This window comes from Pelophylax lessonae, assembly GCF_965119305.1.
Source record: "Pelophylax lessonae genome assembly, chromosome: 3".
Taxonomy (NCBI): domain Eukaryota; kingdom Metazoa; phylum Chordata; class Amphibia; order Anura; family Ranidae; genus Pelophylax; species Pelophylax lessonae.
The window spans coordinates 260409623-260427505 of NC_138770.1; the positions used below are offsets into that span (position 1 = coordinate 260409623).

A 17883-nucleotide genomic window follows, 5' to 3' on the forward strand; every position below is an offset into this window, starting at 1 on the left:
CATCCGAAGGAATTTGCCTTGCATGCCAGATGGATCAGACAGACAGTGATTGAGGCCTATTCCATCAAGGGTCAGGTTCCTTCTTTCTCTGTTAAGGTGCACTCTACTCGGGCGCTTAGTACCTCCTAGGATTTCCGTCATCAGGCATCAGTGACGCAGGTTTGCAAGGCGGCCACTTGGTCGTCGGTACACACTTTCACAAAGTTTTATAAAGTGGATGTGTTGGCATCTGCGGATACTTATTTGGCCGCAAGGACTTGATCCTCTTCGAGGGTGTATTGTTTTTTTTCAGGTGAGCTCCAGTTGTTTTGGTTGAGCTCTTGTTACCTGGTTGGCCACTGTTTAACCTCGGGAATTTTTTTTGCTGTTCCCACCCATCATGTTTAACACTGCTTTGGTATGTCCCAACGGTTATGAAGATCTGAAGCTGTGCCCGTCAATGAACGAAAGAGAAAATGGGATTTATGACTTACCGTAAAATTTCTCTGATGTTCATTGACAGACACAGCTCCCACCCCTCTGTGGAGTTGTAATTCTTCTGACACTGCTTGTAACTAAACTGAGTGCCTATAGCAGAGAGACGGAGTATACCCCCTGTGACTGCCCATGGGCATAGCCAGACTTTTTTTCTTCCTAGTATCCTACTCCTGTAGTGGGCAGTAAAACCCAACAGTTATGAAGATCTGAAGCTGTGTCCACCAATGAACATCAGAGAAATGGATTTTACGGTGAGTCAAAAATCCAATTTTTAGGAATAATAGCTATAGAAGGAACTATATTTAATGATACTTATCCTATACACTAACCTCTTCATAGGAATGCCATCTTCTGAAGTTGTAATGCTTCTTCTGTGTCCAGAAATCTTAAATTGTTCATCACTAGACCCCAGCAGGAGAAGTTTCATGTCATCTAAAACAGAAACACAGATGACTTATAGAAGAAAAATAGGTAGTTCTTTAAATCTGCCTTTTAAAAACTGTATTCCAAGCTTGTATAAATTAATTTACTATTGATAGACTCTCTACCTCTACGGAAAATTTGTTACCAAATCTTTACTGCTGTTTGTGTTGCCAAGGCAGAAATGATGGGAAATCCTAACTTTTAGAGCTGTCATGACAGCAAGGGGTGAGGGGAAATCTTCCAATGGGCACACGTGTTCTAGTGACAACTAAGACAACAATTTTTCACATTTTTTAAGAGATTTCCTTTTATTTCCTGTTTTGTTTCCAAGACAAGAGGTGACGGGAAATCTCCCCAGCAGGATACCGACAGCAAAACAAACCCTGATAGGAGTTTTAACTCTTCCCTACCCTGTCAGAAACTAAAACAGCACTGGGCTTTGGAGGGGGGAGGGAGAAGCTGGCTCAGGCTATCAGCAGCTCGCTGAGAATGAGAGGGGGGCCGGTCCAGCTGTCTGTGATGTCAGCTGACAGCGGGTCACAGGAGTGCAGAACGAACTGCACCCATGTAATCCACAAGAGATGTACAGCCAAACGAACTTTGACTGTACTTCTCCTTTTAAAAAAAAAATGTTTTGACTGTACATACACTTTAATGTATTTGACAGATTTAGTTATGCCCCCTTTACAGTAAAATAGAAAAAAAAATACATTCTCAACCCTTGCCTTCTCAACCCATCCTGGACACTGATCACTGTTATATCTGTTGTCATGACAGGTTCACTGTATTAAAATATCTTTAAAAACAAAACTACAATATTTAGCATTTATGTATTAGTCCCGTTCACATTAGGTCGCTCCAACTTAGGGGGCGACCTGTGAAGTCGCGTGCAGCACGGACTTCACATAATGGAAGTCAATACAAGTCGCCTCCAGGTCGCCCCGAAGTAGTACAGGACCCTTTTTCTAAGTCAGAGCGTCTTGTGTCGCTCCTATTAGAACGGCTCCTGTACTACACAGTGGGAGCGACGGTGCACGACTTGTCAGGCTGACCAAGTCGCCTTACAAGTCGTACAAGTGTGAATGGACACTTAACTTGCACCGATAAGTTTAAAGAAAGTGTCCAGAACTGAAGGAGCTTGGCAGTGATTTAAATGCACAGAAAACAAGCTTAAATATATTTCTACAAAACCCTGCCAGATGCCATTTTAACAGCATACACCGCTGTATAAACATACCTGTTGTCATTTCCAGTAAACTGACACACACCCTTTCATATATATTAATGCTTCATTAAATACAGATAGTGTTCTTGTAAAAGTGTCAAATAGCAGCATACAATATGGGCATTAACTCATTCCAGCGTAGACAGTCTTTAATGTGTAAAATGTATGATTTGATACAATACATGGGTTGTAGTAGTGCTGGAATTAGTGGGTTGGATTTCCACACATAGTTTTAACAGTGAACAGAATAAGATGCCATGATTAAACTGCATCAAATTTTTCTACTTTGCACTTCTACCCACATTACTTTCTAGAAAACTACTCATTTGCATACATTAAAAAATAGTACTGTCATTTAATTAAAGTTAAGTTTTATACATAACTAATACCAGGAGGTCACTATTCTGAGGGGGGTGGATTGCAGTAAAGTGCTGTTCTTATACGCAAAGCTTTGTAACTTTCATCCACCCACGCATTACTACTGGCCATAGAGTCTGTATTCATTTTGGTGAGCGATTTGGAGTGTGTGGGAGGCACTTCTAGCTACCTGCACTACTGTATATACCTGATGAAGGACAAGTAGGACAGTCCTGGGCCTTGTACTTGTAAAAGCAAGTCTTTAATGGTAGCTCTGATATTTATACAGTGGGGAGAATAATTATTTGACCCCCTGCAGATTTTGTAAGTTTGCCCACTTACAAAGAAACGAAGGTCTATAACTTTGATAGGAGTATTTTAAATGATAGAGACAGAATATCAACCATAAATCCAAAACACATGAAACAAATGCTATAAATTAAGTTTCAGTTCAGTAAATAAAATAAGTATTTAATCCCCAAGTAAAACATGACTTGGTGGAAAAACCCTTGTTGGCAAGCATAGAGGTAAAAGGTTTCTCGTAGTTGGTGACCAGGTTTGCACACATCTCAGGGGGGGATTTTGGTCCAGTTTTCTTTACAGATCCTTTCTAAATCCTGAAAGTTTCTTGGCTGTCGCTTGGCAACTGGAAGTTTCAGTTCCCTTCCTAAATTTTCTATAGGATTAAGGTCTGTAGAACAGTGGATGAATCTTCCAGCATGACAATGGCTCAAAACATACCGCCAAGGCAACAAAGGAGTGGCTCAAGAAGAAGGACATAAAGGTCATGGAGTGGCCTAGACAGTCTCCAGATGCTAATGCTATAGACAATTTATGGAGGGAGCTGAAACTTTAAGTTGCCAAGAGACAGCCAAGAAACCTAAAGAATTTAGAGAAGATTTGTAAAGAAGAGTAGGTTAAAATCCCTCCTGAGATGTGTGCAAACCTGTCAGCATCACCTGCTGGACCAATTGATGGGGAGCGCACCGCGGAGGTTGTGAACCCAACGTTTGATTGATGAGGGTCAATGGCCCAATGAGGCAGCGACACAAGGTCGCACCCATGGTCCTGGACAGGGAGCTAGAGTATAAGATTCCCCAGGGCGTGGAGTCTAAGTGCTAGCAGGTTTTCACCAGAGCCTCTGATCGTGAGGATAGACTTGGCTGCAGCTGACTCCAGGTCGCGGGCTCCAGGGTCTCTCAGCTCACACTCGTGGCTGGCTCAGGTGGATGGGGAAGAAGCAGCAGTCCAGGGAAAAAAGGGATAGTTGGGAGAACAAGTCAAAAGTTGGGGCAACAACCAGACAAGGATGGTCAGAAGGACGAGCCAAAGGTTGGGCAACAAGCAGACAGGGATGGTCAGGTGAACAAGTCAAAGTCAGTACACAGAGATTAGATGTAGAGCACACAGCAAGAAACACCCAGGGAAGTCTTCACACAATTGTTGCTCGGACAAAGCTGGCTTCCAGTGTGTAGGTTATTATAGTGTTTCCTGATAGAGGCTGGGGTGGAGCCATGTGGAGAGAATATTACTTAAACACACAGGTGTGAGACCAATGTCCCTAAAACTGATACACAGACCAGAGAGGTAAGCAAACAGTCAGGGCATAAAACATTACTGCAGATTCATGACAGTACCCCCCTCCCCCGCTTAGGCGCAGGCTTGGAGGGAAACCTCAAATGAAACCTCCTCAAAATACAAGTGCAAAGACATCAGATGCAGGGATCCAAGACCTCTCCTCAGGACCAAAATCTTTCTAATGCTCGAAGTACTGAAGAATGCCTTTTACAGAGCCCAGAATCCAGAATTTTACTAACCTCATACTCCGGATTATTCTCAGAGACTGGAACCGAGGTAGGGAGAGGATTGAGGACTAAAGGCTTCAGAACTGAAACATGAAATGAGTTTGATGTCTTTTAGCGATCGGAAGTTTAAAACAAACCAGGTTTAGCTTAGAAATTATAGTGTACCGGCCAAAGAATCTTGGGGTAAATTTCAGAGAAGGAACCTGGAGCTTGATGTTCCTGGTGGAAAGCAAGACTTTGCCTCCTGGCTGTAGAGAAGACGGCTTACGCCTGCGACGGTCAGCAAAACCTTTGAATTTTTCAGCAGCTGCCCCGGGGGAATCATAAACATCACCCCAAATAGAATTTAATGATTCTTAAATCGTAGCCAAAGCTGGAATATCCAGTGAACAGGTCATAGGAAGAGAGAGCTGAGGGTGTCTTCCATATACTGTGAGAAAGGATGTCTTCTAAAAACTGATGTTAACATGATGTTTTTGTAGGAGAATTCTGCCCACGGGAGTAGAGAGGACCAATCATCATGATGAGCAGAGACTAAACTGTGGAGAAAGACCTCCAACTCCTTATTAATTCTCTCAGTCTTTCCATTGGATTGAGGGTGGTAAGAAGAGGAAAAATCCATGATAATTTTGAGGGATTTGCAAAAGGCTATTCAAAAGCGAGGTGTAAATTGAACACACCCGTCAGAAACAATATGGGAAAGAACTCCATGGAGGCGGAAGATTTCTCAAACAAAAATGGGAACCAGAGCAGGAGCAGAAGGGAGACCAGGAAGAGGAACAAAATGAGCCATCTTGGAGAACTGATCGATTACCACCAAAATTACCGTATTGTTCTCAGACGGTGGTAGATCGGTTATAAAATCCATGGCAATGTGAGACCAAGGCTCCTTAGGAATGAGCAAGGGCATAAGAAGACCAACAGGAGCTTGCATGGAGGATTTAGACTGGGAAACCAAAATGAAACAAATCACCGCTCTGAAAACAATCAGCTGAGCCAGATGGATCCCGAGCAGCTGTGGCAGTCCTGTAGGAATGGGTGCTCACCAAGGTCCGTGACCTGAGGAATCCATGTAAATGAAGAAGAAAGTGGCACTTCCAGACCCAGGAACTTGGAAACTTGAGTTTATTTCTTCAAATCATAGGTACAACATCAGACAAGACCACAAGACAGACTGGACAGCAGACGCGTTTCACACCTTGTGCTTATTCATTGCTTTAGACTGGGCACAGACATGACAAGCCTTAACGTAATCTTTGACATCCGAATAAAGAGAAGGCCACCAGTAGAGGCAATTGATGAGAAGGAAGGATCGGAGGAGTCCAGCATTACCTGCCACCTTGGAATTATGTCCCCAAAGAAGGATCTTAGCTCTTAGCTCAGTGGGGACGAAGGTCTTGCCAGGAGGAATTTTTGACTCCCGAGTGGTAGAATTGGCTAAAATGCATGAGGTAGAAATGATCAGCTCAGATTCAGAGGAGGGCTCCTCATCCAGAGTGTCAAATGACCTAGAGAGTGAATCAGCTGGACTGTTGTAGGAACCAGGTTTGTACGAAATAGTGAAATTAAAACAGGAAAAGAAAAGACTCCACTTGGCCTGTCTGGGATTCAGACGTTTAGCATTCTGTATGTACTGCAGATTTTTATGATCAGTGAAAATTGTTATGGAGTGAGAGGAACCCTCCAAGAGATGACACCACTCCTCTAATGCCAATTTAATAGTAAGAAGTTCCAGATTGCCAATAGCGTAATTGTTCTCTGCCTGAGAAATTTTTTGGGGAGAAAAATGCACATGGTTGATGTTTTTCCTCAAAGGATTGAAGAAGCATAGCTCTCACCCCAATCAAAGAAGCATCCACTTCAGTAAAGAATGGCTCCCCAGAATTAGGTCTCAAGAGAGGTCGAGAAACAAAGGCCTGTTTTAACTCATGGAATGCAGAGACAGTTTCTGTGGGCCCAATATGCCTACTACCCACAAAGGGTAAATATCAATATAAATAAGTATGCATAAATAAATATTGTACCAATAAAAAAAAAGTGCTCCAGTGTTTTAGTGAATGACTATAAAAAGTGCATAATGTGCTAGACAAATCCTGTATACCAAGGATATTTTTAAACTTGGATAAAGTGCATATATTCAAATCTGTGCAAATGTACAATCATAAAATCTAATTTATATTCTAACTTAATAAATATTCAACAAATATACATAAAGTGCAAACAATTGTGCTAAGTGTCCAAACAATTTCCAAACAAATTCTCTCTTCTGTTTGCTACAGGCTGGCCCGGGAATCTTCCAGGAACACCATCACTGCTCAGTGAACATCATCCTCTAGGGAGTTAAAGGTCAGCTCTGCAATCATATATTACTTAATTTATAGCATTGGATTTTTGGTTGATATTCTGTTTCTATCGTTTAAAAAACACCTATGATAAAAATTATAGACCATTTTTTTTTTGTAAGTGGGCAAACTTACAAAATCTACAGGGGACCAAATAATTATTTTCCCCACTAAATATCCTTATAGGTTCTTTTTTTTTAACTGTTACCAATGTGTTCCATTACTAAGTGGCATATTCAAGTAGAAAGAAAATCCAAATGACAGCATGTGGTAACCCAAACTGCCCCTTACATAATAAAGCATGCAGGGGCTTATCAAGTGGGCTGAGAAAGTAGGTAATGTCCAATGATTGCAAACATTAGCAACTCCTTAACCTATAACTAGCTTTTGCAGCAATGAGCACACAGAAGCATAACGCATGTAAAAAAAACAAAACAAAATTCAGCTCACTTACCAGCCAGCCTGCAACAAACCAAATTGACCCTGTCTAATAGTTCACGTTAAAAACAAGTGGTTTCATTTGCACAAATTTGCAAATATATGAGCAAAGTGCAGTGGCCATGTGATGGCACCCCAGTGTACTGGAGTCCTAGGAACACACTGGATACCCAGCAAAAGTACTATGGCAGTGAAGGTATCCAGTGCATCCCCTCACCTGTTGACATGTATCGCCCTCCCATGCACTCATTGATGCAAAGGCTAGTGTTGAGGTGTACTACTGGTGAATTGGTGAGGGGACGCACTGGATATCTTCGCTGCCATAGTGCTTTTTATGGGTGTTCAGTGCATTCCTATACCCAGAGCCCTATACCCGGCTCACTCCGGGCAGACCTGCCCTTAATCTATCTATTATTATACTGTATATGTGCTCTAATATGGGAGACTCTTGAAATGATAGAGTTAGGACTGCAGAGTACACTGGGGTGTCGTGACATGGCCACTGCAGCTTATACACAATTTTGCAAATGTGTGCAATGTCCAATGATTTGGCTACAAAACAATTACTGAAAATAGGACACTGAGCTTCCATTCAGGGAAAATGCCAGCCTAACAAATAGATCTTCTTGTGCCTGTTTTCAGGTTCACATCTGAAAGACAACTTGTGCTTTGCCCACTCATCAGTCAATTCATAGCAGAATATACTTACATTTTCATAACTCCATTCTGTCGCTGGAAGCAAGGGAAGGATCTGAGAAGTTCTTGTTAGAGCTTAAATAGGGATGAAATTTATTTTCCTGCCCCTATGTGACAGTGCCCTATCAAATGAGGTGTGTGTGTGTGTGTGTGTGTGTGTGTGTGTGGGGGGGGGGGGGGGTGTACATGCTCCTTTTTACCCCAAAAATACAAAGGTAAAAGTGTGACATGGGGGATGGATAGATAGATAGATAGATAGATAGATAGATAGATAGATAGATAGATAGATAGATAGATAGATAGATAGATAGATAGATAGATAGATAGATAGATAGATAGATAGATAGATAGATAGATAGATAGATAGATAGATAGATAGATAGATAGATAGATAGATAGATAGATACAAAGGATAGATATGTTGCAAGACAAGGTATGCATTAAAGCAGAACTGATCCGATTAATTTAACTCTTTCCCAAAATAGTTACATTCAACACATGATATGAATAATAGCTGTCACAAGTGCTTGTGCTCTCAGTGATGTCAAGCCATCAAATGGTTGGTGTCATAACTGATCACGTGCAGCACCATGGCAACTGCAGATCAAACAGAGGCTAAGAAAGCGGCTTCCTTGTCTGTAAAGAAAAGGGGTGGATTTAGTTCCAATTAAAGTAATGGGGTACTCTAGAGAGCTTCCTTATATACCTTGTTTTTTTTAGCTCCATGTTATTAAGATCACTTCAAATTATTATAAAATTACTATATATGTGAACCCTTACTTTGTAAAACACACCATTCAGTTTACAACAGAAAGGAAATAAGAAACATTTATCTCTCTCTATTTCTCTCTCTCTCTCTTTATATATATATATATATATATATATATATACATAAAGTGTATATATACAGTATCTCACAAAAGTGAGTACACCCCTCACATTTTTGTAAATATTTCATTCTATCTTTTCATGTGACAACACTGAGGAAATTACACTTTGCTACAATGTAAAGTAGTGAGTGTACAGCTTGTATAACAGTGTAAATTTTCTGTCCCCTCAAAATAACCCAACACACAGCTATTAATGTCCAAACCACTGGCAACAAAAGTGAGTACACCCCTAAGTGAAAATGTCCAAATTGGGCCCAATCAGCCATTTTCCGTCCCCAGTGTCATGTGACTTGTTAATGTTACAAGGTCTCAGATGTGAATGAGGAGCAGGTGTGTTAAATTTGGTGTTATCGCTTTCACTCTCTCATACTGGTCACTGGAAGTTCAACATGGCACCTCATGGCAAAGAACTCTCTGAGGATCTGATAAAAAGAATTGTTGCTCTACATAAAGATGGCCTAGGCTATAAGAAGATTGCCAAGACCCTAAAACTGAACTGCAGCACGGTGGCCAAGACCATATAGCAGTTTACCAGGACAGGTTCCACTCAGAACAGGCCTTGCCGTGGTCGACCAAAGAAGTTGAGTGCACATGCTCAGCGTCATATCTAGAGGTTGTCTTTGTGAAATAGACGTATAAGTGCTGCCAGCATTACTGAGGAGGTTGAAGGGGTGGGGGGGTCAGCCTGCCAGTGCTCAGACCATACGCTGCACACTGAATCAAATAACGACCCCAAACACACCTCCAAGATGGCCACTGCCTTCCTCAAGAAGATGAGGGTAAAGGTGATGGACTGGCTAAGCATGTCTCCAGACCTAAACCCTATTGAGCATATGTGGGGCATCCTCAAACAGAGGGTGGAGGAGCACAAGGTCTCCAACATCAACCAGCTCTGTGATGTCATCATGGAGGAGTGGAAGAGGACTCCAGTGGCAACCTGTGAAACTCTGGTGAACTCCATGCCCAAGAGGGTTAAGGCAGTGCTGTAAAATAATGGTGGTCACACAAAATATTAACACTTTTTGCCCAATTTGGAAATTTTAACTTAGGGGTGTACTCACTTTGATTGCCAGCGGTTTAGACATTAATGGCTGTGTGTTGAGTTATTTTGAGGGGACAGCAAGTTTACACTGTTATACAAGCTGTACACTCACTACTTTACATTGTAGCAAAGTGTAATTTCTTCAGTGTTGTCACATGAAAAGATAAAATAAAATATTTACAAAAATGTGAGGGGTATACTTACTTTTGTGAGATACTGTAGATATCCAGCATGATGTTTTTCCCCACTGAGATCGGATGTGTTTTCAAAGTGTTCCTTTCATTGTTTTGAGCAGTATATATACAGTATATATATATATATATATATATATACAAACCGTTCAGAACTGCAAACACCCAGTATGTAGCTTGATACTTCAGGTGCAGAGCAGGCAGTGGAGATCACCCAGACTCCAGTATATAGAAAAACAAAATGGATCCAATCTGCAGCACCTTGTATATTTATTAAGAAAGTAAAATACTCACAAAGGAGACATTAACCGCTTGCCGACTGCGCACAGTATATTTACTGCGGCAGTCGGCCCCGGCCAGGCAGAGTGACGTAGGTCTACGTCGCTCGCCTGTCACTCCTTCCAGAGCCAATAGCGGGCGGGCGCGCGCCCGCTGAGGCGCGCGCCCGCCTCGGCTCGTTCACGGAGGAGTGCGGGAGTGTGACTGGCGGACCCGATGTCCGCCGGTCACACTACGATCGCCGCTACAGCGGGAGAAAGACAGAGCGGCTTGTGTAAACAAGCCACCTGTCAGTTCTCCCTGTGTAAAAGTGAAGATCAAACAGTTCTACTATGTAGAACTGTTGATCTTTGTTTTTACACTAGTAGACCTGTCCCTACACAGTTAGAATCACGCCCCTAGGACACACTTAACCCCTCCCTGTCCAATACTGTTAACCCCTTCCCTGCCAGTGTCATTTTTGCAGTAACAGTGCATATATATAGCACTGATTACTGCAGTAATGTCACTGGTACCCCCAAAAGTGTCAAAAATGTCAGTCAAGGGTCCGATCTGTCCGCCGCAATGTCGCAGTACCGCAAAAAAAATCGCAGATCGCCGCCATTACTCGTTAAAAAAAAAAACACCAAAAATGACAAAAATCTTTCCCTTTGTTAGTAAACGCGATAACTTTTGCGCAAACCAATCAAAATACGCTTTTTGCGATTTTTTTTACCAAACATAGGTAGCGTAAAACAAATTGGCCGAAAATTTTAAAAAATTTTGATTTTTACATTTTTTTTGGGGGGAATTTCATATAAAAAAAAGTGAAAAATATTGTTGTTTTTGCAAAAATTACGCTCTTTTTTTGTTTATAGCGCGTGATCAAAAAATCGCACAGGTGATCAAATACCACCAAAAGAAAGCTCTGTTTGTGGGAAAAAAAGGACGTGAAATTCGTTTAGGTACAGCGTCGCACGACCGCGCGATTGTCCGTTAAAGTCACGCAGTAAAAAATCGCAAAATAACCCCTGGTCTTTTAGCAGGAAAATCCTCCGGTGGTAAAGTGGTTAAAATAACAAAAATGTCAACGTTTTGGATCCATTAAGATCCTTCATCAGGAATAGCAAGCATGAAAATCAGATTCTAATCACATTCATTATATCGCAACTGGAAATTAGCATCACCTGGATAGTCTTCACTCAAAGAAAAAATAGAGACTAATATTATAGCTAATATTCAGGAGCCATACAATACAATAGTGTTACTGGATATCCATATACATATCTGAAAAAAAGAAACAAAATATTAAACAAATATTTACAAAAAAAGTGTAAATCATAATCCTTATTCAAACCTCTAGGATAAATAGTATCAAGTCGAGAAATCCAATTTACTTCCCTTTGTTGTAACTTTAACTCCCCCTCTCATCAGTCGTGGTATGTGATCAATACCATAAATCTTAATTGAGCTACAGTGTGACCACACTGTCTAAAATGCTTAGCAACTGGTAATACAGACTGTGGGGAATGAATAGAGGATTTATGTTGAGATATCCTGTCCTAAATTTTTTGGGTGGTCTCCCCCACATAATATAACCCATATGGGCATTTAAGGATATACATCACATGCAGTATGTACTCTGACATGTGTAAAATCCTTTACTGTCAATAGTTTTCCCTGTATGGGAATGCGTAAATGAAGTGCCCTTGATCATATTAGAGCATTCAACACAAGATAAGCAGGGGAAAGAACCACTTCTTTTGGGACCTCAAAACATTGGTACTCCCTTCACTTTCTCACTCTGAAACTCAGATTTAATAATCATAATAACCCTTATAGTTCTACCCCTCCTATAGGATGATAAAGGAGGGGGTTTGAACTCCTCTAAATCAGGAAAATCCTCTGCAAGGATTCCCCAGTGCCTTTTAATCACTGAATAAATCTGTGCAGAGTGGGAATAATACTGTGAAAGAAAAGGAAATCTCTTTATTACCACGGCACAGTGGTGTAGTGGTTAGCACTTTCACCTAGCAGCAAGAGGGTCGCTGGTTCGCATCCCAACCACGACACTACCTGCTTGGAGTTTGCATGTTCTCCCTGTGCCTGCGTGGGTTTCCTCCGGGTACTCCGGTTTCCTCCCACACTCCAAAGACATGCTGGTAGGTTAATTGGATCCTGTATAAAATTGGCCCTACTATGTATGTATGAATGTGAGTTAGGGACCTTAGATTGTACGCTCCTTTCGTGCAGGGGCTGATGTGAATGTGTAATGCAAATGTAAAAGCGCTGCGTAAATTGACAGCGCTATATAAGTACCTGAAAATAAAAAATACTAAAAAATAATAAATAATAATTCTCTTATCTCTTATACCCACTTGTGGGCTGTATAGCGAGGCTCAGATATGTTTTTTTGTCACATTGCTTAAGGTTATTCTTGAAAACAACTTCTTTATGTTTGATAATGAGTTCTACTTGCAATTGAGAGGTGCAGCAATGGGTTCTCATTTCTCCCCCCCATACGCAAATGCATATATAGATATGGTTGAGGATTCTTATATTTTTGAACACCCCATGTTTTTACAATGGGGGTGATGTGGTATAGATTTATTGATGATGTGTTCGCTATATGGGGGGGAGACATGGAGACCCTAAAAAGTTTTGATTCATATCTTAATATGATACCAGGACTACAGTTTAACATGCATTGTAGTGAGGAATTTATCCCCTTTCTGGATGTTAGAGTTTATAGGAAAAATGATGGAGTAGAGACAGATCTATATGTAAAACCAACAGATAGTAATCAATTATTGTTATACTCAAGTTGCCATCCTTCTGCGGTGTTTAGATCAGTGCCCCATAGTCAGATGACATGTGTGAATCGCATAGTGAGTGAAACATCGGTGAGACAAGAGCAATTATTAGAAATGCAAAATAGACTTGCAGATAGGGGTTATCCGATACAACAGTTAACCCATGAGAGATTGAGAATCCAGAGTCTGAAAATGGGCAGGAGAGTGAAAAGACAGGACAGGCAGAATAAGAGATTTCCTTTTGCTTCACCGTATCATTTCCACTCTGCACGAATTTATTCAGTGATTAAAAGGCACTGGAGAATCCTTTCAGAAGCTTTTCCTGATATTGAGGAGTTTAAATTCCCTCCTTTATCATCCTATAGGAGGGGTAGAACTATTAGGGAAATGATTAATAAACCTGAGTTTCAGAGTGAGAAAGTGAAGGGAGTACCAATGTTTTTAGGTCCCAAAAGAAGTGGTTCTTTTCCCTGCTTATCTTGTGTTGAATGCTCTAATATGATCAACGGCACTTCATTTACACATACCCATACAGAGAAAACTATTGACATTAAAGGATTTTACACATGTCAGAGTACATATGTGGTTTATATCCTTAAATGTCCACGTGGGTTATATTATGTGGGGGAGACCACCCAAAAAATTAAGGACAGGATATCTCAACATAAATTCTCTATTCGTTCCCCACAGTCTGAATTACCAGTTGCTAAGCATTTTAGAGATTGTGGTCACACTGTAGCTCAATTAAGGTTTATGGTAATTGATCACATACCACGACTGATGAGAGGGGGAAATAGGGAGTTAAAGTTACAACAGAGGGAAGTAAATTGGATTTCACAACTTGATACTATTTTTATCCAAGAGGTTTGAATAAGGATTATGATTTACACTTTTTTTGTAAATATTTGTTTAATATTTTGTTTATTTTTTTCAGATAGGTATATGGATATCCAGTAACACTGTTGTATTGTATGTCTCCTGAATATTAGCTGTAATATTAGTCTCTATTTTTTCTTTGAGTGAAGACTATCCAGGTGATGCTAATTTCCAGTTGTTGAGAGAAGTTGCTATATAATGAATGTGATTAGAATCTGATATGCATGCTTGCTATTCCTGATGAAGGATCTTAATGGATCATTTTTGTTATTTTGATGAGTCCTTTGTGAGTATTTTACTCTCTTAATATATATATTTATATATCACATTATAATTACCTTTTTGTCTTTTTTATAAGTGATCACATAATCTCTGTCCTCAGCTGAATAAAGGGCTTGGAGAGGTGGGAGTGGTGAAATGGTAAAACAGAAATGCACTTGTGACAGTACTAACCGTCACTATGAGTGAAAGACAGATAAGTAATGGTTTGGATTGCTTCAATATTTGTCAGCAAAATCTTCATATAGAAATATGAAGATTTAATACCACCTTACACAGTGTAATCCATGCTTGGCTGTGAGAGGGACACAAAGACTGTCACTCACAGACTTCCCTATTGTTTGTGTATTGTAAGGGAATGTGTATTGTGATAAAGTTTACCTGTCTGTTTCATTGTTAAATGTTAAAGACCTCACATTGTTCTGTCCAGATGGCTAGATAATTAGTTTAGTCTCTGTATACACTTTCATCTGTATATGCTACTGTGATCAGCCAGAAGGGGGGTTGTGTACACTGTATGAGAGTGTAAAACTCTGTTCCTATTGGATTGTGAATGTTATGTCCAGTCTTCAACAAGGTCCGCCTGGGCGGTATCCTTGTGGGTAAAAACTGTATATAAGTCTGTTTCTTGTTCAATAAAGTTGTTCTAGAGTTAGTTCACCCTCAATCTAGAGTCTGGTCTCTTATTGGGGGAATATGCTGCAAGGAATTGCTATGGTCTTCCATACTCCCTTGGATAATCACTTAGCTCTTGTAAGAGCTTGTGTAAGAGCTTGTTCTGCTGCACTCTCTGGGGAAAGAGAGGTTCACCCACGAGAACCTGGAGCCTTGCCGTAGGTCCAGGGTGGGTAGGAGATGGCGAGACCCTAACCAAGCTGTGGCGGTTCGTGGGGTCTGAAGTGGTTACGGTGTCTGGTGGAGTGCTTGGAGCCCTTGGGAAGCACTAGGAGCATCTATCAACCTGGTCGGGTGCTGTTTGATCCGTTACAGCACTGATCTTGCAATGCATTGATTACAGCAGAATGGCTGTGCAGGGAAGCGTGTCAGCACATGTCCTGGTTATTGGAGGACAGCAGGCTGTTCTCCGAGCACAGCCAAAAACTGGCCAAACTGGGATGAAAGAGCTCTCATGTCTGGAATGGTCAGTTTGAAATAGGGAAGCAGGGGGACTGGCAAGGATCATCAGACATTTCACACAAAGGAAGCAATATGAAAAAACAGGATGCCGTTTAACATAAGTACATGGTACAACAGACACATATCAGGAATATGAAATGTTGGGGTAACATATTCTTTAATTACAATTTGATTAAAAAAAAAAAAACAGCTAAACAGAACCTACAAATATGTATTTATATGAGGATATCATACTTCAGTACTTACACTAGAGCCAGGTGGTTTTCTTATTGTATACCCCTCTGTTTGTAGCAGATGTGGCTGAGTTTTACTTAACAGTATTACCAAACGAATAAGAAGAAACTTTCAAATGAATATGAAACTACAGAAATAGAAAGTAAAAGACCAGAAAGGATTTACTTACTTGATTTTAAAGCATTTAGCTCTTTTTCCAGGATGGCTAAAGTCTCTCTTTCATTTTCATCTTCAAAGAGATGGTCATGTCTGTCTGTTGAGTCAATAGACTCGACCTCTAGGATCTCCGAGGCAGCCCTGGACATTGGTCTCTCTCTTGCAGTGCTAGGCCTTGAATCGTTCAAAGGTCTGGATATTCTGTGCAGTGAGTTGGTAGAAACAGCTCTTCCAGTTTGAATTCCTAAAATGGTTATAATAATATCAGGTAGAAATCATTATGTTTTTCCCTCAGTTTTTATTAACTCCACATAAAACACTATACACATAAATATATATCTGCTTTTTGCATATACTGATTTTATAAAACAGAGGATACCTGGAATACAGGTATAAAATCACCAAAGGGCCTTTGAGACAGCCTCCTATACACAAAGAGCTACATTCTGGTCATTACCTGGCATGAGGGGCTGGGATGTGATAGAAATAAATGTAAAGCTATCCATTATTTACCCTGTAGGAATGGTTGTAACATTCTGGGACCAGAAGTGTATCCAGGGAGCCCCCTGGACAACTAATGGTCAAACTAGGTGGAGGTCAAATGGTACTCAGTGTTGATGAGGCCAAAGGAACACTGCGATCACCTGAAAACTTAAGATTCTAAAAGTGCCAAGACTGGCAGGTGAGATTCTCTGCCATTTCCGTTAACTTAAGAAATACATTCTACATATATTCCACTGGACTGTACAGCAGTGGAGCTCAATTTATTTCTTAGGCCAGATACAGGCTTTCTGTTTCTTAGTATATGTAGAGTGGCAGCAGGTTCCACCCGCTTAAATGTAGGGTTTTTTTTCCTCTCAGGGATCAATGACCCTGGGACATATTTGATCTCCACTAACCATCAATGTCAGGGCATTTTTTTACTCCAACTTACCACTGGTCACATTCTGAACTCCCCAACAGTCTGGAGGACACTGAACTGATGCTTTGCTTAAAATATATAAGCACCCCTGGTGTATAGAGTCCAAATGCAATAATTTTCCTACAAAGGACTACTAGGCTTAGTAGTTTGAGCTCATCAAAGTGGGAGATAATTATTTGATGTTTTATATAAGACTGGGCTGCCCAAGCAATCGTACAAAATCTTTCCTCTTTAAAAAAAACATACGATAAAAAGATAAATATTTAGTTACTATGTTTCTAAAGAACTTAACTAATCTACATCAATAAATGATATTGAAAAATATAGGAGCCATTTTCTGAGTTACTGACCTGGAATTAGTATGTAATTCAGGAAAATAATAGTAAAGTCTGAAGTCCTTATGTACATACTTGTTTCTGGGTCAGTAATTTTGAGTATTGAAGCAAAGGGGTCAGCGTAGCAGCAGGGAATTAGAGGTCTGCAATGGCATCCTCCCTTTTTTCTCACATGACAGTCTTCCTATAATTTCATGTTAACAAATAAGCCATAATGAGGTTGATATACTAAAATGAACACATGGTAGTTTTGAGCTCTTAATAAGGATAGATAGGGTACATTACTACAACACACACAATTCTGTTCCCTTGAGTTCCCTTTAGTCTTTGGTGCAAAAATATCAAAAAGCCTGGGGAATGAGTTGTCTTCTCTGCACATTATCCCCAGTGCCCATAATAGTAAATGCTGAATGTCAGCTTCAGTGAATGAAATTATAGAACAGCTATATTAGTTCTGGATTACATGTCACTGTAGGGTAGACATGTAGGTTATTACAAAACAAAGTCAGCATATCTGAAGGACACTAGAAGGAGATGTAAAATTTTCCATGGAGGTGAAAATAACAATCATGCAATTCTAAAGAAGATAAAGATATATATCATAAGTACAACTTGTTTTAAGGTAACAGTAAATGTATACTTGTTCTAACAAAAGTATTTTACTTTTCCTGATTAATGCAAAATAATGCGCATATGAAGACAGAGTAGATGTAATAAAAATCTTGCTAGGTGTCCTTTATTAACATATTTATATCAACTTTATGCACATATTTAGAAGTTTTGCCTATAACAATAATTACATGCAAAAATATTTGTCTCCTACATAAAAGTATCCATTATAAATATAGTGCTGGGGAATGATGTTGGAGCTATAGTTGACATCCGCATTAATTACACAGAAGAAGTAGCATGGTTAACGCTGTCTGAAAAATACCAAAATGAGTAGACTGGATTTGCTATGGGTATGGTTTGCATTTCATTAAAAAT

The 17883-nt window shown here is 40.2% G+C and overlaps 1 protein-coding gene across 1 annotated transcript in view; it reads right to left on the minus strand.

Annotated features, from left to right (window-relative positions):
• Nucleotides 1-17883, minus strand: part of ZBBX (zinc finger B-box domain containing) — a 380683-nt gene that overhangs the window by 16130 nt on the left and 346670 nt on the right. The window contains exons 18-19 of the mRNA XM_082248819.1: nt 15653-15883; nt 807-909 (exon numbers count right to left, since the gene is read on the minus strand). Of these exons, the coding sequence (XP_082104945.1) occupies nt 807-909; nt 15653-15883 (334 nt within the window). The remainder of the gene's footprint in view (nt 1-806; nt 910-15652; nt 15884-17883) is intronic.